The 23,471-nt window shown below is 44.8% G+C and overlaps 1 protein-coding gene across 2 annotated transcripts in view; it reads right to left on the minus strand.

The window, feature by feature from the left end:
* Positions 1-1,096: 1,096 nt before the first annotated feature.
* Positions 1,097-23,471, minus strand: part of Sord (sorbitol dehydrogenase) — a 33,158-nt gene continuing 10,783 nt past the window's right edge. For both annotated transcript variants that reach the window (XM_048459474.3, XM_048459475.3), the window contains 7 exons: positions 18,904-19,068; positions 13,663-13,822; positions 9,142-9,260; positions 7,062-7,127; positions 6,081-6,256; positions 3,076-3,197; positions 1,097-2,270 (listed from right to left, as the gene is read on the minus strand). In XM_048459474.3, the coding sequence (XP_048315431.1) occupies positions 2,105-2,270; positions 3,076-3,197; positions 6,081-6,256; positions 7,062-7,127; positions 9,142-9,260; positions 13,663-13,822; positions 18,904-19,068 (974 nt within the window). In that variant the 3' untranslated portion in view covers positions 1,097-2,104. The remainder of the gene's footprint in view (positions 2,271-3,075; positions 3,198-6,080; positions 6,257-7,061; positions 7,128-9,141; positions 9,261-13,662; positions 13,823-18,903; positions 19,069-23,471) is intronic.

Here is a 23,471-nt window from a genome sequence, read left to right on the forward strand (position 1 = left end):
ATGTTGGGGAGCTTTGGGGAAATTCATCTTTTTGGTTCCGGGACTGATTCACTGAGACAGTCAACAAACACTGAGTACCTTGTGGAGATGGAGGGAATGAAATCCCATCTTCCTGCAGGCTCTTCTAAGGAGCATCTGGATAAAAATGTAGAGGGAGACCCCAGACAACTTGGTGATCCTTCACCATGCTTGTGGCTCACTGAACAGCCCACCCCAGCCTCTCTGGGATGTGTGGGAAGCCACAGCTTGGAAGCTGAGGGCTGGACATGAACATAGGATGATTCTCTTGAGCTGCTATCTTAGGGTTTTGCTTTTATTTCAAACATGTTCTCACTATGTAAGCTAGGCTAGCCTTAAACATGATCCTCAGCACAAGCGCTGGGACTACAGGCGAGCACTAAGTCATTTCTGAACTGCGTTTGGGATCAGTCCACCCACTCTTCAGAGTTTTACAGGCATCATAAAGCCCAACTGAAGCCAGAAAACGGAAGTGTTAAGACCAGCTTAGCCAATCTACTGCAAGCACAGTTTTAGGCAAAGTGACACATCTTTGCTCTTCAAGGCTCAACCTTGCTGCCCGTGCTTCCTGTGGCTCCCAAATCCTTTCCGTAGTTCCCTTTCATTGGGACACAACCAGAAGAAAAGTAGTTATTTGTAAATTTAACAGAGAAACCTGTGCCTGAGACTTCTCAAAGTCTTCCCAAGTGAGGGGCCTGTCTCATTCCTACTAGAGGAACTCTGGGCATCCCCATGCTGGAAGGAGTCGTCAGAGAGGGCAAGCGATCAGTCTGGTGCTAACTAAATAGGACGAAGAGAAAGAAGAGCAAGCCAGCAGGAATGCAAGGCTGCCGAAGAGTATGTGGACAGTCTGAACCTGCCTCCTGCAGGGGCAAGAGAAGAAAAGGGTTGTGCTACTTTGCCTGAATTACTTTCTCTACCTGCAAGATACTCATACATTTGCTACTTCAGTTTCTAGCAGTCTGTGAGATTGTATTACGTATGGAAAATGCCCCCTGCTAAAGCGCTCCGATTCTTCCTTGTGTGAACTGGGCAGCATAAGTCTACTCCCAAAACAGGGCATCAACCACAGCAGGAGTCCGACACCAGAGACAGAATTTATTTTGCAAAGCAGTCCGAGGAAGCTCAGGCATCAGCCATGATCTTCTCCAGAAGATTTTCAGCCATTCTCTACCCACGGGCGAAGAGGTGGGATAAAGTCCGCAGCCCAAGTTACAACACAGCTTCTGGGTACTCGTTCTGAATTAGTTTAAGATCACAAAGGGTGTGATTGGATCCAAATCTTATATAGAAAAAGCCTAGGATGTAAAGTTCTGTGGGGTCCACCCAACAGCTACCACCAGCCTTACACAGTTATGAGAAGGGGAACATTTTCAGAAAGCCAAAACTGAGTGGAATGGGGGTAATAATCACCTGGGAGGGAATTCTAATCCCCCCAGTAAGGAACCCAAGCCCTCTGGTGGTTCTCTGTACTAATTAGGCAGAATTTAAAATTTTCAGGCAGACATCTCCTGGTTGCCTAGCAACTGACACTGCTCCTTGCTGTGAATGAGCAGTGTCGGAAGGTGGTCCTCCACTTTACAAATGTAATGATAGAATTCTTAGGCATTGAGGAACAGGTGGTCCTTGGGCAGAGGTGAGTGCCCTTGGTATTTCCACATTTGGGGAATGTAAGCCAGTGCAGCTCATGTGGAATTTGTCTTGTTCTTTTGATTAGGTTTTATCCAGAAGGCAAGTTCCTTTTCTTATTCGCCTTTTATCATCAAACCAAATGACAATTGGCTTGACAAACACCATTCTCTGAACTCAACAGATGATCATTCATTGAGAGTGAAGCTCAGCAATGGGGCCACTTCCATCTTAAAATCCATTCTTCCTAAGTCAGCTCCATCCCCTAGCCTACAAGTCCCCTGAAGTATCCCTACTTCTGTCTTTAAGGCACAATGACTTCCCTAGGCTCTCTGTTTATTATGAGTTAATTATTTCTTCCATTCAAAGATTAGTTCTGAATCAAGCACCCCCTGCTTCCTAGCCATTTAGTCCTTAGATTCTGAGAGGGTGGGTTGAGGGCACCGATGAATTCATTTTAGGGGTTCTGGTCATTGGGGTCACACTTGATCATAACTTTCAGCCCCACTCCCTTTTTGGATGTTTCAAAGGCTTCTACAGCCTTCTCCAGAGGAAATCTATGCGTAACTAAAGGCTTTACATTCAACGTCTTCGATGCAAGCATGGAAATCGCCATTGGCCACCTGTAAGAGATCATAAGCATTTCATTAACTTTCAGGGGAAAAGTCAGGTCCCCAAAACTACTAATCCTAGAAACTGCTCAGTCACATTTACTTCTAGCACGGTCCTTGTACAAGGTCAGCTCCACAGTGACAGGAGGCCTGTGGCTTGTCATCTGCAGGTACAGAGACTTTCAGTTGCCATATCCAAGCCTCCAACCCCTTGTTCTACAGTTTATGCCATGAAACCTAGACGTTCTTTGCCAAGAAGGACCGAGTGATACTACAGAGGCCAGTGTGAAATGGCAGTAAACGTTGGGGAGGTAGCCCAGAACGGGCCAAGATAACCCATTGGCACAGATTAGCAGCCCAGCTTGGCAAAGGCGAATGCAAAGTGGGCGCTCTGCTGAGGACATGGAAGGAAAAGCTGGGTGTATGAGGCACCGCTATGCTCCAGACAGAGCACCCTTGCTGCACACAGTGGGGAGCAGTAGGATATAGATAGGGTGGGTGAAAAGCAGCTCTACCCCCCCCCCAAAAGACCCCTTATTCCCTTTAAACGAGACGAAGGGAAGTCTGGCTGTAGTAGGGAGGGAGGAGGGCTTAGGTGATGAGTGGCAGACCCCAACCCCCTCCCTGTCTGTTCCTCCCTCTGAGGAAGAAGTACATGTTTTCCCTTAGCAGCCCTATCATATCGGGTGCTGGCAGTGTGGTCAGGGAGTGCCTCTCATAAATAAACATGCAGAGACTCCTGGTCTCAGAGGCTGTGTGGGACCTGCCTTGACCATATTGGCTGCTGGTCACCTTGGCTCACCCTCAGCATACTCACGTGTTGCAGTACCGAAACACGCCCTTGATATCCACTTCCCGCACGGCTGCATGCATTAGGGGTAAATTGACCATCTCAGGGCCCATTCCCACAATCACCAAGGTCCCACCAGAGCGAGTGGCCTAGGGAAGAAATAAAACAAGAGAACTCAGGATATACAGGAAGTCCAGAGAATGTGATTCTTGCTACACTACCAAACTCCTCAACATGCCACCCAAACCCAGCAGAGTGGCAGGGTATGCAGAAATGTAAGGGTGGCTAATGGAGACATCAGGAGCAGTATCGGCTGGGTATGGTGGCATACACTGCAAACTCAGCACCAAGGAGGCTAATGCAAGAGGATTGCTGACCGTTCAAGGCCAGTGGCTACAGAGTGAGGGCCAAGTCAGTCAGAGCTACATAATGAGATCCCACATCTCAAAAAAATCAAAATGAAAATAAGAAACCATCCTCTGAACTCATCAGTAGTGAGAAAACTGCAGCTGTCACACAAACAGGCTGTGAATCCTGTGCTTTAAAAACAACTTCACCCACAAAGGCAGGCAGGAGTCATTTTGTTCTACACCTCAAAGGCACTGAGCATAATGGATTTGTCTTCCCTAAATATTTGTATGGAAATCCAGCGCTCTGCTAATGTCATGAAATTGGACTCCAATGAGCCACTCCCTTCTTGAAGCATGTCAGAGGAGGGAGAATATCTCCTGGCAATTTCCATGTGATGCTGTGTAAGTACAGTGCTGGCCTGTGGCATCAGCAGGAAAATGAGCAATTAGCCCTGCAAAATTTCAATGATAGCCAGACATGGCAGCAGTACTTACACCTGACCATTCTGAGAGACACAAAACAGAGCTACAGGAAGGCACACAGCCAGCCCTCCTGAGGGGAGGGGTAGGAAATGTCATGAAGAGAGGCCTGCAGTACCCAGAGAAGAGGTGGTACTCCAGGCTGTAGCACTGTGAGGCCACTCCTGCTGTTAAAACCTCTGAGCAGCCGACTTGGCCTTTCAGCTAGCACCTCGTGGCTAACAATCACAGGACTTGGTATCATTGTGTGTGCAATTTTTGGCTGCTTTATGCTTTCACTGAAGTGCAGAATTGCTTATAAACAACCCAGGAATAGTCGTGTAATGGAAAAAGCATCACTGTCTCCACTGGAGATGGGCAAGAGGTCAAAGCTGTGGGTTGAGTCACAGTAAACTCTTGATTAACAGCTTTTCCAGAGAAATGCTTTCCCCTTTGGGAGTTGCCCTCTCTGACAATGAGGAGGAACTTGATGGCTATCCCAAAATGCAGGGGCCAGCAGTATGCAGCCATAGGCCAAGGAATGCTCAGATTACTTGACTACTCTGGGTATGGTCAATATACCATGAGATGACATCCCTTCTACCCAAGGGCATCTACCACATCACATAGACAGCATCCAGTCACCTCCCTGACAGGAAGGTGATGCTCAGCTGTGCCCATATTTGGTGCTACTGCCTGCTCATTGGCAGTATGACCATACCTTCTGAAGTACATGTTACGCATGATGGCTCCATGTCAGAGACATCACTTCATGCCTGCGAAGTCCCTCAGGTCACATTCACATCTACACCATCCCAGGTACTCTGGCAACTGGCCTACACTACCAACTACTGGAGGTGACATCTGTTCCCAAATATCAGGGCAGAGAGGAAGAACAGTTACATCCATCAAGTTTCATTGCCCTTCTGTGGTGTGGTATCACTAACCTGCTAGCCACCTGAAGATAGTAGGTATACCTTCTTCTCTCTCATCACCTGCAATGTGTCTAACACAGCCTGGCACCCAGAGGTGCCACTCACAGACTCATCATCTTGCATAGTTTTGGGTTCAATTTGCCTTTCCTCACATGGAGACCACTGGCTATGAGAGTGGAACAGAAGACTGGTTGATTCTAACAGAAACTCAGGACAGGACCAAGTGACACTTGCTTATCCTTCCTGTCACCTCCTTGCCCTATGTGACACGAAGCATCTTGACAGGAGGAAACACACAGCTCTGCAAGAGTTCCAGGCAGGAGGGCGTACCATAGCTGGAGATGCTAGCCTTCCTGTCTCACGTGCTGCAAAGTGCCCTGGGCATGAGTTAGCTATGACTCAGAAGGAAAAGAGAAACCCGTGGCCCTGTGGGAAGTAGCCTAGGAGGCAGAGGCAGGAGCTCCTCCCAGCTCAGGCCCTCCCATCCTAGCACAGTTGTTTGTTCAATCCTTCCCATCCAGTGGGCTCGACAGAGCTGGGACTGACTCTTGACCCTGACTCAAACCTGGGGACTTGGAAGCAGGTTCCCAGACTCTCTCCCTGTAATGTGTTAACTGGATTCAGACCTAAGGTGCAGAGGCATCATGCCTACAAAACGCCCAGCAGAGGACTGACATACAGGAGGGCTTGTTTTCCCTCTTTTCCTTGTACTTTGCTCTGTCAATGCCACACCCTCCCCCACCCCAGCTCCTTCTCTGTTTCCCAGAAGTTGCTGGAGGGGTGGAACCTTGGGGATGAATCAGGTATGGGCAGTTTATCTGTTCCTCCTTCTTCTGGAAGATAGCACCCCACTTACCAGTTTTGGCCTTGAAAACTCACCTCACCTTGGTGACTAGCTGTTGTTTTGTATCAATGACTCAAAGATTAGTTTTCCTCGATAAAACAATACAGGAACTTCCTACTCTACTAAGGCATGGTTCTGTTTGTCCTGCTAATGGTTTTGTCCAATGCACGCTTTACAGGTACTGGAGCAACGCTAAAGGCAGCCCCATCCTGAAAGGGCATCGCGTGTCTGTTTTTCACAACTGAACCTCATTAGGACTCAATGAAGGCTCAAAGCAAGTTCACACAAAAGGCAAGAGAACAAAATGCAGAGGGGTTAGCTGATTGGGGGTCACACAGCAGCCCAATGGAGCTTGATGGCAGATCTCACTACTGCTCTCTTTACCACTCTGTACCACCTCTGCCCACAAGTTGTACAGCAGCAAGCTGCCCTCAGCTCACTCACATAGATGCCTGTCTGGATGGAGGATTCCGCTCCTGTGCATTCAATAGTGACTTCTGGTTTGCTGCCTAGCATGCTTTCCACTTTATTGGCAATTTCCAGAGGAGACTCTTTGGTAATCTGGAGGGTGAAATCAGCTCCAACTTCCTTGGCTTTGGCCAACCGAGAGGAAGATAGGTCTAAAGGAAAGCAGAAGTTACTTCAAATGCAGAAGCCGAAGAACTGACTAGGAAGAGAATGGAGGTGCAAGATCTGACGCAGCAATCTGCAGTGCAAGGGGTGAGCTGCTGAGCTCAACAGACCCCACACCCTTACACGCTGCCCACTATGTGCTCATGCATAGACACCCTTTCCTTCTGCAAAATACCTCTACATGGCCTCATACACACTACACAGTTCTACATAGGTACACACATAATTACACTTACACACACACACACACACACACACACACAAACACAATCTTTGCTTTCTAAATTCAATCAGACAGACAAAAGATTGAAGCCTCCTCTTAGCATTCACAGGGTAGAATGAAGCCCATTCGTGAGGAACTACATGCTCCTCTCCACAGCAGCTACCTTCTCCTTTCACAAAAGAGACTTCTCCTACCAGGCAGTGGTGATACACACATTTAATTCCAGAACTCGGTAGGCAGAGGTAGGAAGATCTCTGTGAGTCTGAGGCCAGCCTGGCTTACAGAGCGAGTTCCAGAACAGCCAGGGCTACATAGAGAAACCTTGTCTTGGGGGTGGGGGGAAGGCAAGGGGAGACTTCTCCTGAACCCTGAGTTAGGACAACCCAGGAGACAGGAGGCAGAAGCTCTTCAGACACCAACACTTCAGGAAGTGTGGTGGTTTGTCCTCTAAAGGTTCACTCACACAAAGGTTTGCTCTCCAGTGTGGAGTTCTGAGGTGGTATATCCTCTAAGAGGTGGGATTGGAGGCAAGGAAATGAGAGTGCCAAGTTTGAAGAGACCCCTCTTACCAGTCACCAACACTTGAGCAGCTCCCATTGCTTTGGCCACAAGCAAAGTGACCATCCCAACTGGCCCTAGACAAAGCAGAGAATGGAGAAGATTGCATGTTATGAAACATCAGCTTTCCCCCTGCCTGAGTCCTGGACAAGGACTATGGTGTGTGTGTGTGTGTGTGTGTGTGTGTGTGTGTGTGTAAATGCATGCGTGTAAATGCATGTGTGTTGCTAGTGTTTATCCAAGTGCCTGGCACACAATAAGATTTTAAAGCTGTTCATGATGTAGATGTGAACAAATGGATGAAGGATTGCTCTTTTCATGAAACACGTTCCTAGCAGTAAGTTCTGTCTGATCCCTCACAGTTCAGAGCTAGAGATGGCTCCCTTTCTCTAAGGCACTGCTGGAGAGAATCTCAAAGAACCGGAAGTGAGGAATCAGAAGATCTGGATGTTTTCCTGATCCTACTTCAGAGAACATTCCACCCCTCCCCAGGGAGAGTCACACTCTTCCTTAACACCCCGAGTACCCGTCTTCCGTGAGGTGGGCCCCTGGGTTGACCCACTCACTCTCACGGTATTTGCTTGCTAAATGGCACTGTGGTTTTACTATAAAAGTCCCACAGAATGGGACAATAAGGAATACTTTGAGTTTGCTTTTTCTATGCATCACCTTGAAAGCAACTTTGTGTGTTTTTCTCCAGAAAGCCAAACACTGGAAAATAATACCTAAAGTGCCCAAAGTGAGTGGCTGGTTATATGCACTGCAGGGGCGGTTAACGACACAGTTTTGAAAATTAGGCTACAACTCTGCAGCTATCGACACAAAAATGTTTACAGAATCATGATTTCTTATTGCATTTACTTTATTTACTTTATTTTATTTACTATATGTGTGCATGTGTACATATGTGCAAGCATGTTCATGTATCATGGCATATGTGTGGAAGTCTGAAGACAATTTGCAGAATTCATTTCTCTCTTTTCTTCATGTGGGTCCCAAGAATTGAGCTTAGGTCATCAGATTTGGTGGTGGTTGTAACAGCTGAGTCATCTCCACAGCCTGGGTTTTCTCGTTTTGTTTTTAAGGGAGCACACGACGACTCTGTGACATAAAGTCTGTAATCTGGCACTCAGGAGGCTGAGGCAGGATTTTAAGTTCCAGACTATCCTGAGTTACAAAGCAAGTCTCTATTTTTAAAAGTCTTAAGTCACACACAAAACCTAGCCAGAGATGGTGAATACACCTGCAATTCCAGCATTTAGGCAGCAGAAGCAGGAGTACCCTGAGTTGGAAGTCAATCTGGCTACACAGAAAGACCTTAGCCCAAAGCAAAGCAAACCATAAAACTAAAACTAACTGATTCTGCACCAAAATAGGAACAGTGGTTCTCTTAGGCTATGAGCAATGAACTTTGAGTGATTTCCTGTGAGCATGTGTGCATGCGTGTGTGCATGTGTGTCGTCTGGGTTATAGGCAATTAAAAACTCAGAATGACTTGGTCTGAGGCCTTTGGAGTTTGTTTCAAGTGGCCAAAAGCAGGAGATGGGAGAAGACTCAGTGGCTGGGCTCCTTCCTTCTGTGAACAGGGCCTACCTACTTCCTTTGCCTAGGAGGCAAGGCTCCTTTCTCTAGTGTGACTTACAAGTTAAAAAAGCTACTCTTCACTTTACTACCAAATATTTCCCCAGTTTTATTGAGGGTTCAAAAATTATTGCAAGATTTTTTATTATTTAAATGGATAAATGGTTATATACCCTATGAAATCTAATGTTAGTTACTACCATGCTTGAAGATATTTATTTATCTGTTTGTTTGGGCTTTTTGAGAAAGGGTCTCACTGTGTAACCAAGATTGGCCTGGAATACACAGAAATTCTCCTGCCTCAGTCTCCTGATGCTGAGATACAGATGTGTGCCATTACATCCACCTTCGATGTTTCATTTATTTAGCCAAGGGCTGATCATTGAAGGAGGCACTGTAATCCTCTCCTACCCAGAAAGGGTCTAGAATCACCTGGAGAAGGAATGAAATGGGGGAGGGATTTCCGCATCCCCAGACAGTGAACCCACAGTCAGGGGCCCTGTTTCTTACCAGCTCCACACACAAGGACCTTTTTCCCCAGAGAAACCGAACCTCGACGACAGGCATAGATCCCCACAGAGAGAGGCTCAATCAGGGCCCCTTCCTCAAAGGTGACATTGTCAGGAAGCCTGAGAAATAATCCAACATACACAATTAGGGCCTCTGACTTTATTAGGGTACTGACAATGCTATTAACACTATATTACCATACTACAGTATTACTACTATAATCCTACCACTGGTATTACACTGTATTTGCCTAAAGTCACTACAACAACAGTTAACATTTACATTGACTTATGTGTATAGCAATGCGCTAAGCACTTTGTATACATTTGCTCACAACACTGTTAGACCGGTTCAGCAGTGGTTTTATTACCCCCCCCATCTATTGAGAAAGAAATTAGGCTGCAAGAGTTCAATGCCTTATCTCAGAAGTTCAAAGTGAGGACTCAAAGGGGTTGACGTAGAAGCCAGAAATGTTTGCTTCCAAAAGTCCTGCCATTCTGCCCCAGGAAAGTAATTATCTTTGGGGAAATCACTTCAGATTTCAGTGGATATGTCATGGTTTCTGCTGATTTTTTTTTTCTGTGCTGGGGATTGAACTCTGCTCCTGCACATAAACACTGGCCCACACTACATGTTTTTCTAACATGCCTCCCAAGCTAAGGCGTGGCATGGTTGTCATTAACCACTGTAAGCTCACTTAGCAAATGGTTAACATAACCAGCACTCCCACTTTCGGCTTCTTGACTTCTCAGCATGTCTGGTTTCCCTCTAGCAGCCCCTACCACTTTGCCAGGCAGTGACTTCATTGTGAGCGCCTCTCTGCCACCATCTCCCGTCATCTACTCCAGAACCACATCTGGTGACAGCAGTTGCCAGGCTGCTCCATGACTGGTTGAGATGGAAACAGGGACTGTTCCAAAAAGCTGAGTTAACAATGTATCACCTAAGCCACTAGATTCTTGGTCTTCTCTTCTGAACCCACTGGCATCTCAACCACATCCACAATCCCACTGGTGGCCATGAGTACCTGTGGGAGGCCTGGCAGACCAGAATGCTTTCTCACCCATCATTCCATCTAACCCTGTCAAGCAGGCAGGGCAGGCTTATTTTCACCTTTATTCCTCAGTGACAAGATTGCAAGGCTGATTCCCAGCAAGACGCAAGCCAAGGAGCCCTGATTGCCCTCATCTGCCCCACATCAGGTGCCTCTTGGCACAAGTAGCTCTGGTGCTATTTTATTTCTGCCGGTTCCTTGCTATCCAATGTTTACTCAGTTCTAGCAACACATAGAAATGTGGAAACCTTTGTAGGTTCCCCAGAGAAATTAATGTGGCAGCAAGACGTGTGTTGATCCCACTAGCCTTTTGTCATTGTTCTAGTTCCTTACAGAATAAACGCAAGGCCTCTGCTTCTCTCACACCATGCCCCACAGTCTGAGTCATACTCTGGGAACATTTTGTCTAAGGGGAAAAATGAAACAAGGAAGATTTCTAAACTGCCAAGAAGCAACCTCTTTGCACATACACCCTCTCAGATACAACTCCCTGCCCCTCACATCTCCTACAGAGTTAGAAATGGTTCTAGAGCTGAGCGCTCCTCTCTCCTATCTTTGCCTTTCTGTAGAATAAGAACAGGAAAAAGAAAAGAGGGTGGAGTGAAGACGGGAGTATCTGTCAGCCAGGTGCTGCCTCCTCACACCTGCACCAGGCTGAGAGCAAAGCTCAGACATGCAGACAGAAGACCAGGAGTCTAAGAGCAATCCAAGGGAAAGGAATCAGAGCACTAGTGCTTTTGTTTACCTGGACCTTTTGTAATTTAAGAACACCAGGGAACAAGCAACTTGGTGGTTTTTACAACAGGATTCAGGGAACAGATAAAAGGGGAAAGGATAAAGCTGGGCAGAGCTGGCGCATGCCTTTAGTCCCAGCACTCAGGAGGCAGAGGCAGGCAGATCTCTGTGAGTTTGAGACCAGCCTGGTCTACAAGAGCTAGTTCCAGGATAGGCTCCAAAGCTACAGAGAAACCCTGTCTCGAAAAACAAAAAAACAAACAAACAAAAAAACAAAACAAAAAGAAAGAAAGAAGGAAGGAAGGAAAGAAAGAAAGAAAGGAAGGAAGAAAGAAAGAAAGAAGGAAAAAAGAGAAAAAGGTAAAGGACAGTCAAGAATACAAGGAGGAAGCTAAACACCAGAAGACATGGGATAGGAAATGCAGACGCTGTGGTAGCATAGGAATCCTTAGAAACAGACTCAAAGAGGGAGGCTAGGGCAGAGCCAGAGCAGAAAGAGGCAGAAGGAAGCCTTGAAGGAAAGGCAGAAGCTACACGGCCCCTAGTGACCTGCCATGATCACTAATAACTAGCATATCACTCACCACCACAAACCACCCATGCCCATCTCAGCCAAGCCTCCCTTCTCAGGCCTGAACCTGGAATTAGTGTCATCACTAAGCACCTGCCATGTGCCATGTGAAACACTTGATATACTCTTCTCATTGAATACATTGACTGTTCTGATAAGAGAGATACTATCATGATGTCCATTTTACAGGCAAGGATTTTGAGGATTTCAAATCCTAAAGACCTTGGTCAGGGTCATATGGTAAGCAAATGGCAGAGACTGCTGTTTTGAGCTTTACCAGTGTTCCTCTGCCTTCATGAAAGGCTGTTTGAGGTTTGACTTGGCAACGGACCCAGAAAAAGATGGCTGATTCAGGACCCCCTTGCTGACACACACAGTCTGTATAGTCTGCTTTCCTCTAGGGCGGTCTCGGGGATTGGCCTCAATCATTACCACAAGTGAGGCAGGACAACAGCACAAGCACAAGCAAGTGCATGCAAACTCACAAGGAATGAGAAACTGGACAAAACAACCTGGACCAAAAGTGTGGTAACGAATGATGCGTACTCCTAGCCAATCACAACACAACAGCAGTGACCGCCAGTTTCAAAAGGACCAACCAAAAAATTCCTGCAGCAGCTTAACTTCCCTAACATCATTAAAAACAAAAACAAAAAACAAAAAAAAAAACACCCGACCTTTTTATAATAAAGAGCTTCTGTATTGGAATCTCTTGGAGACTGTATTGTTGCCTCCATGCCTTCTCATCTCCTGGGAAATGGGGATCATACAACAGGCAGCAGCAACACACAGGTCTCTAGCCTCTGCCTCTTCTCTGAGTTTGCAGGGAGTACTGGAGCACATCAGCGATAGCCAGCTGGGGAGCCTGTCTGCAACCTCAACAACTTGGGCAGCAGAAGCACAAGGACTGTTATGAGTTTGTTGGTGGCCTAGACTACATAGTGAATTACAGGCCAGTCTGGACTATATAGTGAGATCTTGTTGAAGAAGAATGAGGAGGGAAAGGAAGAAGAGAAGGAGGAAGAAGAAACCAAAACAAAAATTGAAAAAACAAAACAAAAAACATCTCAATTAGGTCTGTCAGACCATTCCTGCCCTTGGCACATTTAGTCTTCATCACACAAGGCCCCTCCATCACACAAGCTCCCATACTGACTGAGAGATACCAGGATGATAGATGGAAGGAAAACACTTGGGTTGGTGCACACCAGCAGCCTAAGGCGCCATGGTACAGTATGCAGGATGTGTCTCTCAGATGTAGCTTCTCAGCCCAAGATTGCTCCAGACAAGGGAAGGGCAGTTTGTACCCTGGCTGTGCTCTGTGCCTGAGTTCATTAGCTTTCTTCTTCTTCTTCACTTAAGCCTGGCATAAAACTGGAACAATGTTACTCATCCTATTGTCATTCATCATGCATTAGGCATGTAAAGCACCTATTATAAACAAGCACATGTATGGAGTAATAATGACTTTCCATGCATTGCCTAATTTAGTCTTCTGTTGTTAACAGAAACAAGGACACAAGGAGTGAAAGGACCTAGCATGCTAGGACTCATGCCCCAGGACCACACTCAGGTTCCTCAGTAAAACCCTGGAAGGTGTTGCTATTGGTGGTGGTTGTTAGTCTCCCACTCACAAGCTAAGGATACATAACTCTGACTGGCCTGCCCCTGCCTCCAGAGTGCTGGGATTAGAGGCACAGAACAACACACCTAGCCATAACTTTTCTCTCTGTGGCTGCAGTGGAAACTGAAGGGAAGGCTGAGTTATGGCAAGTTCTCTCCAGAGTGGCTGCAAGGGGTGAGTGATCTTGGCGATGAGTTTCTATCACTGTTCCAGGTAATGGGAAGAGACACTGGAAGGCCACTGTGAGTCAGACTGAGCCCCAGGCAGGCTACATTCCCTCAGTGCCACCAAGAAGGGAAGGCCTGCCTTTAATGCCTTGCATTTAAAATTAATGCTGAGCTGGGCATGATGGTGCACGAAGCAGGCATTCTCTGAGTTTGGGGTTACTTATCCTGATCTACACGTCTTTGAGCTCAAGGCCAGGCAGGACTACATATGAGTCTCTTTCTTTCTCTCTCTCTCCCTCTCTCTCTCTCTCTCTCTCTCTCTCCCTCTCCCCTTCCCCCCCTCGGGTATAGTGATGTGTTAGGTACTAACTTGTAGCAGAAATCAGCATTGTGCTTGTAGAACCGACAGAGGTTCCCGTCGTCTGGGGGTGTGGCACAGAAGAAGATGGATGGGGTCAGATTGTATCGGCCAATCTTGCAGAATTCATCTGTTTCTCGGGGAACGCCGGGCTCGATGGCAACCCGATCACCTGGAGAGAACAAAGACAGTGCCACATCTAAGAGTAGAAGAGGAGCCTCACTTGTGCTGGGTGTGGTTCTGCTTGAGAACAAGAGCAGGGGCAGAAACACTGCGAAAGCATGCCCACTAACTGGCTGACACCACATGTGAGAAGCCAAGCTGAAGAGCATCCTCTCTGGGAATCCTCAGGCAAGCCAAGCCTGGGGGAGCTTTCTCTCTTCTGCTCTCCCCACCCCTCACTGAGATCTTCTGTCTCACTCTGTAAACCAGGCTGTTTTCAACTCGCAGCGATCTTCCTTCCTCAGCTTTCTGAGTGCTGAGATTACAGGTGTGAGCCACCATACCCAGTTTTCTCAGTGCTTCTGAAGGGGACCCAGCAAAGATTCACACTGAGAGCAGAGGGCCAGCTCATCTCTCCACCTAGAGATTTAGCCTGTTTCATATGCCCTTGCTCCTCTGGGAAACACAGAACCAGCCCTATCTCTAAAAGGCAAACTCAGCAGGTTCTCCTATCTCAGTTTACAAAAAGGGTTTCTACTATGCAGAGGGGGCAACCATATTTTTCCCTCACTTGTGAAAATATGAGGCAAAGCCTCTACAAATAGAAATACTATCATGGAAGGACTGGGGGAGCAAAAACTGTGATCAGAATATATTGTATGAAAAAAGTTTTTTCAATGGAGAAAAAGGGGAGCTGTCATGGCCTGGTGTCTGCTTACTCTGGTTTTGACAGTAACTAAGGGTCAGTTGACATGTGCATGGTGCTCAGAGGTCAGAGAAGGTGCTGAATCCCCTAAGACTGGAGCTCCAGACATTTGTGAGCTGCGTATGGGTGGTGGGAATTGACCCTGGGTTCTTTGGAGGAGCAGCCAGTGCTCTGAACTGCTGAGTCACTGCCCCAGTCCCCATCCATCTTTTCTAGTGAACTTGTAAATAGACTGAAAATGTCCAGTACCCTTCAGCCTGCCAGTCATTCACTAAAACCTAATAACAGCTTATACTTCTTTGCTTAAGTGAAAATGCAGGTATGATGAGTCACACAGGTCTTAAGTAGAGCAGTAAATACATTTGACAGACATTTTTTCCTATGTGAGGAAAACTCCCATTAGGACACAGACAGTGTTGCTGCCTCAGAAACTTCATCCCTGTGTCCATTTCTAGTCAGCTCTCGCTCCAGCCAAGACATCTGATGTTTTGAGTCTGTTCACTATTGATTAGCACTGCTCCTTATACAGCATTAAAAACGGGGGTCACATGGGATGTATTCTTTGCATCTGGCTTTTTCATTAAGTGTTTTGTAGGTTGATACTTGTTATGTATCAATTGTTTATTCTTTTTTTTGTGTGTGTGTCTGAATGGCATTCCATCCTATGAGTAGAGTACAGACAGCTAAACTATTTTCAAACTCCTTGTTTCTCGCTTTCTAGATCATTTTTATGGATATCTTGACTCTTCATTTAAATTGAGCATACTTCAAGATTAGTAGGTTGTCCACTTTATATATATTTTGCTACAATGGGGTGGGGAGCTGGAGAGACAGTTCAGTGTTTTAAAAGTACTGACTGCTCTTCTAGAGCACCCAAGTTTAATTCCCAGCATCCACATGGTGGTTCACAGTCAACTGTATCTCCAGATCCAGGGTGTCTGACGCCCTCTTCTGGCTTTCACAGGCACCAGCTGTGATATGGTGCACAGAGACACATGTAGACAAAATACATATACACATAAAATTTTTAAAATTGAAAAAAAAATTATAAAAACTTTATATTCTAAAAAACACAAACGATCCACGAAACCCAGTGGCTTTCAAGATGTACCTACCTCTCAGCCTGCCTGACTCTTCCTCAGCTGTTCTCACCCTGTACTCCTCCTGCTGCTCACAGAACAATACCCATCATGAAGGATAATATTCTCAACTTGACATTCAAGATGGAGTTTAACATTATCCCATTTAACCTAGCTATTACCACATTATACAGTTCACATTTGTACAGTCCTTACCATCCCTACAACCCCCAGTGGAAGACACCTGGCCTGAGAATAGGTGTCTGAGAACCCAGACACATTACTTGGTCTGTGTCATTTTACTGGTCTGACCCTCTTCACTAATTCAAAACAAAACATTCTCAAATCTCAGATGATAGGCAGCTCACTGGTTCAAACATTCACTCTTGAGCCAGATCGAACAGGATGACATTCCAGACAGCTCTGAGTGTGTGACCCTGGGCAAGAACCACATTCCACTGTCTGTATCTATTAATAAAGCTAATAATGTGTACCTTGTGGTAATAATTAAAGAATTACATGCACTGGTGTTTAATGACTGGCAAACCGATATATACAAGCTTTCTTCTTCCTTTTATAATTATTCTTGTCATATATCCAGCTCCAAGATAATATTATGAAATGTCTTTAACCACCCTTTCTTTGACCTCTGACTATATACTTCTTTCTCCAGTTGTTGGTGGTATTGACAATTCTAAAGTCTGGTCTCCCTAACTAGATCTATGAATCCAGGACTCACTATTTTTTTCCCATTTCTCAAAGTACCTGACCCAAGTCTGAACCTATAGGAGACACTGACTAAGCACTTGCTAGAATTTAGAGAACCTGGCCCCACATGCAGGAATCGGTCATTGGTTCGCTGCTGGAAGATAAGAGCCTTCCACTTTGGGATAAGCCTGTATCACCACGGGCTTTTTCAACTTGCATTAACAACAAATAAGGCCTTGACTGAAGACTCCTAAATGAGACACATGTTTAACTTCTAAGCTTACTAATCCCTCTCTGTGTCTAGTCTCAGAGACTAAGCTGTTTCACAGCACCTCTTGCCAAACCCCAGCCTCCTCCAAATAACCTGCAGTCATCTCCAGGCCATGCAATGGTCTCATTACCTCTGCCAAGCCAATTCAGACTTAACTCACTGTGTTGGGGGACAATGTAGTCTGCTGCAGCTCAGCACTCTGGAACAATCAAGCCCAGGTTTTACTAGTCTGTTGTTTTCCTAGACATCTAATAAAAAAATGAAAGGCTATGTTATAGGCCCTAGGGAGAAACTTAACACTGTTGTCATGCGACATGGATATGTTGTCAAGCTACCTTTTCAACAGATACGTTTATACACCCAGATTAGTGCTACTCTCAACCTTGGCCAGGAAGGCTTCTCTCTGCAGTGGTCAGCAGTTAATGCAAAGACTCATAACTGGTCAAAGTGATGAGAACAAATGACTCTTGACTGCTCATCTCTACATAGGACACCAACTTCAACCCCACACACCAAGGCAGGGATCATTTAGGAAGAGGTAGTTAAGGAATGGAAGAGCCAGAGTATGGGAGAAGAGCCATCTTCTGGATCTGGCATGGCTGTTTGTTTGTACTCATGAACTTACTGTAGCTATGGTTACTTGCGTAAGACCCATACAAGATCAAACCTACAAGACCGGTCAACATTCCAGCAGGCAGTACTAATTGGACACATTTGTTTGTTTGTTTGTTTTAAGGCAAAGACTCAAGTGTGGGCAAGCTGGGGACTCCTGGATTCTGGGGCAAAAGTGGGAGGGATACACTATTTATATGCATGAAACTGTTAGAAAATAAAAAATTCTATTAAAAAAGATTTAGAATGAAAGACAAATTAGTTGACTAACTTAAAGGCTGGGTGTGAGGCTTAGCCTTGTTAAAGCTGAACTGTACTCTGAGATAAACATTAAGTGACTAGAAGCAGGAATGGCCTTGGTAGCAAGATGGAAGCCAAGTGGGCCAGAAGAGCCTCTATCTGAAAAGAAAATCAAGATCTTTCTAATTCAAAGATTCTAGGGAAGTGGTTCTCAACCTTCCTAATGCTGTAACTCTTTAATGTAGTTCTTCATGTTGTGGTGACCCCAGCCATAAAATTATTTTGTTGCTATTTCATAACTATAATTTTGAATTGTAATGTAAATATCTGATATGAAGGATATTTGATATGCAACTCCCAAAGTGAGCATAACTCACAGTTTGAGACAGACTGGTCTAGGATGTGGGGCTGGAATATATCTATCATGGGTAAGTCAATTGTGCACTGTGCATTCCAATGCAGAGTACGCATTCTCTCACAATAGCATCAGACTTCCTTTGAATACTCAGTGATTAAAGAGTATTCCTACAGGAAATAGACTCACATCTGGAAATGATGAAGTCAACATGCTTATGCTGTTAATAATAGTCCTCTGAAGGCTAGGACAAAACGATCGCCTTGAGATAGAGGCTAGCCTGGGCTATTGTAGTATGACGGGCCGGCTTGTTGGGGTTTCTGTCCCTCCCAGTCCCCCAACAGCCGGCAAGCAACAAACAAGCCAGCAAGTCCCAAGGAAAATCACACACAGGACTCCATAAGGTTATAAACTGATTGGCCCATTTGGTCAGGCTACTTATTAGTTCTTATGACTTATCTTAACCCATTATTCTGATCTATGTTAGCCACACGGGCTCAGTACCTTTTTCAGCTGTCAGCTTACATGTTGCCTCTTCGGTGGTCTGTACAGGAGTGGCAGAGGAACCTCTCTGCTTCCCAGAATTCTCCTGTTCTCATTGCATCACCTCTACTTCCTGTCTGGTTTTCCCACCTATACTGCCTGCCTGGCCAATCAGCGTTTTATTAAAATATGATTGACAGAATACAGATAATTCTCCTGCACCAGGCTATAAAGAGTTCTTGGCCAACTTGGATTACAAAGTGAGGTCTGGGCCAGCCTCACTACAGAGTGAGACACTATCTCAAAAGTAAATGAATAATTAATTAAAAGTAAAATAAAAGAGGTCTTGATTCTTAGTATTCAGAAGCAGTTTGTGGCTTATATGATATGAACATTTTCTCTACCCATTTTCTGATTTATTTTACATGCACCATCTCTTTTTTAAAGGAGACAGGAGTCTAGTCAAGACATGATGACCCTGCATTCTCTACCTCACATTCTGACTAAGAATCTGCTTTCTGTCCCAAGCCTGTGTCCCACTCTGAGGTAGGGAGTCAAGGCTCTTATCCACTGCTGCACCTCTGTGCTTACCAGAGGGCCTGGTCCAGGGAGAGCACACACTGATGTTTCTACTGACCTGGTTTGAGGTGTTTCACCATCTCTCCGACTTTTGTGACTGTTCCAGCAGCTTCATGCCCGAGCACCATTGGTTTCTTCACAACAAAATCTGCAATCCGACCATGCTGCCAGTAGTGGACATCTGACCCGCAGATCCCCACAGAGTGCATCTTCAGGATCACCTCTAGTTAGAGAATCGAGGAGAGAAAACACGTGAGGAAAAGGCGAACCTCCTCCTCACAGAAGCTCTAGTAATTTCCCTCTGGACCGGGGAGAGAGCTGGGTTCTCAGTGTCAGGCACAAATTCAGATTACAAAGGAAAACAAGCTAAGGGGAAAGCCCAAGCCAAGGAGAGCAGGACAGCTTGATGGAGCAAAGGAACTGAGTGTGATGGGTAAGTTTACATATTTACTTGACTAGGCCAGTGGACCCAGCTGCTTAGTCAAACATCCATGCAGATGTTGCTCACAGGGTGGGTTGTTGTGAGGGGTTTTATGGTACAATTAGCATTTAAACCAATAGAGTGAACCAGATTATCTTCCATAAAAGTAGGTAGGCCCCATCTAATCAAGTAAAGGCCTTGTGTACAAAGATGGGATTTTCTTTTTTCTCTTTTTGATTTTTCGAGACAGGGTTTCTCTGTAGCTTTGGAGCCTGTCCTGGAACTAGCTCTGTAGACCATGTTGGTCTCAAACTCACAGAGATCCACCTGTCTCTGCCTCCCGAGTGCTGGGATTAAAGGCGTGTGCCACCAACACCCGGCCAAGACTGGGATTTTCTGAAGGAGAAACTTTCCTAAGACTCTAACCTAGAAAGCTTTTCTTGAGTCTCCTGCCCTGCCCTAGAGTTTTTCAGACCATCCAACCACAGGAGCCAGTTCTTAACATAAAATAAACTGCCCTCTTCTCCCCACCACCTCCGTATATCTGCTCATACATACATATCTTATTTGTTCTGTTTGGAGAAGCCTGACCAACCCTGCTGTAACAAGGTATCATGAGGAGGAAGCACTGTATCAACCATTTAAAAGAACAACTGGTTTGCCCGAGACAGCTGTTTCCAAACATTGTGCTGAGCCCACTCTTAGCGTCCTGAAAATCTCTCCACTGGCCACTGCATGATAAACTGCCATGATAAGTTCCTCCTGGTCCTTGTTTTCTAAAAAGGTTTAGCTTTACTTAACTCTCCTGGAAGCTCACTTCACACTTCCCCTTTGAGGACTGAATCAAGTGAGGTTTGGTAGGACTGTTGTCAAGAGTCCAAGTTTAAAACGATGCCTGGAACAAAACAAGGTTGACACCACTCTCTTCATATCTTACTCAATATAGTTCTTGAGGTCCTAGCTAGAGCAATAAGACAACAAAAAGAGATCAAGGGGATACAAATTGGAAAAGAAGTTCAACTCTCATTATTTGCTGATGATATGATAGTTTACATAAGTGACCCCAAAAATTCTACCAAGGAACTTTTACAACTCACAAACACCTTCAGTAATGAAGCAGAATACAAAATTAACTAAAAAAAAATCAGTAGTCCTCCTTTACATAGAGGATAAATGGGCTGAGAAAAAAATCAGAGAAACATCACCTTTCACAACAGCCACAGATAACATAAAATATCTCAGAGTAACTCTAACCAAACAAGTGAAAGACTTGTATGATAAGAACTTTGAATCTTTGAAGAAAGAAATTGAAGAAGACATCAGAAAGTAGAAAGATCTCCCATGCTCTTGGATAGGTAGAATTAACATAGTAAAAATGGCAATCTTACCAAAAGCAATCTACAGATTCACTGCAATGCCCATCAAAATCCCAGCAAAATTCTTCAAAGACCTCAAAAGAACAGTACTCAACTCATATGGAAAAGCAAAAAACCCAGGATAGCCAAAAGAGTCCTGTATAATGAAAGAACTTCTGGAGGCATCACAATCCCTGGCTTCAAACTCTGCTACAGAGCTACAGTACTGAAAAGAGCTTGGTATTGTCATAAAAACAGACAGGAGGACCAATGGAACTGAATTGAAGACCCAGATATTAATCCACATACCTACCTATGAACACCTGATTTTTGACAAAGAAGCAAAAAATATAAAATGGAAAAAAGAAAGCATATTTAACAAATGGTGCTGGCATAACTGGATATCAACATGTAGAAAAATGAAAACATATTCATATCTATCACCACGCACAAAACTCAAGTCCAAATAGATCAAAGACCTCAACATAAAGCCAGTCACACTGAACCTGATAGAAAAGAAAGTGAGAAATACACTTGAACGCATTGGCACAGAAAACCACTTCCGAAATATAACCCCAGTAGCACAGACAGTAAGAGAAATAATTAATTAATAAATGGAACCTCCTGAAACTGAAAAGCTTCTATAAAGCAAAGGACACAATCAACAAGACAAAACGGCAGCCTACAGAATGGGAAAAATCTTCACTAACCCCACATCAGACAGAGGTCTGATCTCCAAAATATACAAAGAACTCAAGAAACTAACCATCAAAGGAACAAATAGGGCTGGAGAGATGGCTCAGTGGTTCAGAGCACATAACTGCTCTTAGGACCCGAGTTCAGTTCCCAGTACCCACATCAGGTAGCTTACAACTGCCTGTGACCCCAGCTCCAGGGGAACCTCACACCTCTGACCTCTGTGGGCACCAGCATTCATGTGTACACATCCTCATGTACATGTAACTAAAATAAATAAATAAAAATAATTTTTTAAAAAAACAAATAATCCAACCAAAAAATGGAGTACAGACCTAAAAAGAAAACTCTGAACAGAGGAATCTAAAATGGCTGAAAGACACTTAAGGAAATGCTCAACATCCTTAGCCATTAGAGAAATGCAAATCAAAACAACTCTGGGACTCCATCTTACATCTGTAAGAATGGCCAAGATCAAAAACACTGATGGCAACTTATGCTGGAGAAGTTGTAGGGAAAAGGGAACACTTCTGCATTGCTGGTGGGAGTGCAAGCAGGTATAGTCTCTTTGGATATCAGTATGGTGATTTCTCAGAAAATTAGAAAACCACCTTTCTCAAGACCCAGTAATACCACTTTTGGGTATATACCCAAAGGATGCTCAATCATGGCACAAGGATATGTGTTCAACTATGTTCATAGCAGCATTGTTTGTCATAGCCAGAACCTGGAAACAATCAAAAGGCTCCTCAACCGAAGAATGGAAAAGGAAAATGTGGTACATTTACACAATGGAGTACTACATAGCAGAAAAAAGGAACAACATCTTGAAATTTGCAGGCAAATAGATGGATCTAGAAATCATATTGAGTGAGGTAACCCAGACACAGAAAGACAATTATCATATGTACTCACTCATAAATGGGTTTTAGACATAAAGCAAAGAAAATCAGCCTAAAAATCACAATTTCAGAAAAACCTAGTCAACAATGAGAACCCTAAGATGCACAAAAGTGTAATCTACATGGAAAGTAGGAAAAGACAAGATCTCCTGAGTAAATTGGGAGCATGGGTACCATTGGGAGAAGGTTGAGGGGAGGGGAAAGGCAGGGAGGGGAGCAGAGAAAAATGTGTAGCTCAATAAAATCAATTTTAAAAAAGGAAAAAAATGATGTCTGGTCCTCTCAGTTCAAGTAGGTATCAAAAGATTCCGGGCTCTATCTGATGGAGATAACCACATCATGAACACACCCTGGGAAAAAAAACCCCATCATCAACAAAGAGGCCCGAAAGTCCTGCTGTGCACTCAGACATCTTAGCTACTGTCCTTGCCACAAACCACAGCAAAACCCCAGGTGTGGCTCTGAACGGTTGTCTTTGCCCTTGTCTTTGTTTGAGCAGTTAGGAATGGCAGGCTGAATTCTGAGATCAAAGATAGAAAAGAATTACTGAAATCAGAAAAACTCTCTCTGAGCTTTCACTATAGAAGTCCACTGTTTGCAGCAAGAATTGAGATCTAACGTATTGAAACACTTGCTTTCCAACAAACTTTCCCTTCCAATTCAACTAAAGCAAAAGATAAAGGAATGACAGTAGGCTAGGTGGGAGAGAGCCCTTCACAATCCAAGAAAATCCTTACTTGGCCACCCCTGCAAACAAAGCTATCTTGTCAGGGTAAAGTGGGGCACCTCCTCCACTTTTCTGAACATCATATCTTTGTAAAAATGTTTAAGCCTTAAATTTGCATTGCTTGCTAAACACTGATAGAAATGGGTGTTATTTATATCTTATCACTCTAAGTCAATAATGCAGCTGACCTTTGAGTAGCGAAGTTCAGGAGTTACCAAGAAAGCTAGGTTTAACTTATGTTCACCCAGAACCTGTGCTTCTGGGCTGAAGTGAGGCAGGGTAGAGAGGACACCCCAAGTCATCAAGAAGAACAAAGGGATCTGAGGGACGTAAGATCCTGTCCATTGTCCCTAGCCTCACCCTGGAATCCTACAGACTATGAACCGGATTCTGGGATGGAAGAGACATCCACTAGCCAACACTTGGCATGACCTCCCCAGGTCTAGATACCACCAGGAAACCTGCATGACAGCTCAGCCCAGTGGGCTCACCCACTATGAGGCCGAAAAGTGGAGCAAAGGTGTT

This window comes from Myodes glareolus, chromosome 10 (genome assembly GCF_982192425.1).
Source record: "Myodes glareolus chromosome 10, mMyoGla1.1, whole genome shotgun sequence".
NCBI lineage: Eukaryota > Metazoa > Chordata > Mammalia > Rodentia > Cricetidae > Myodes > Myodes glareolus.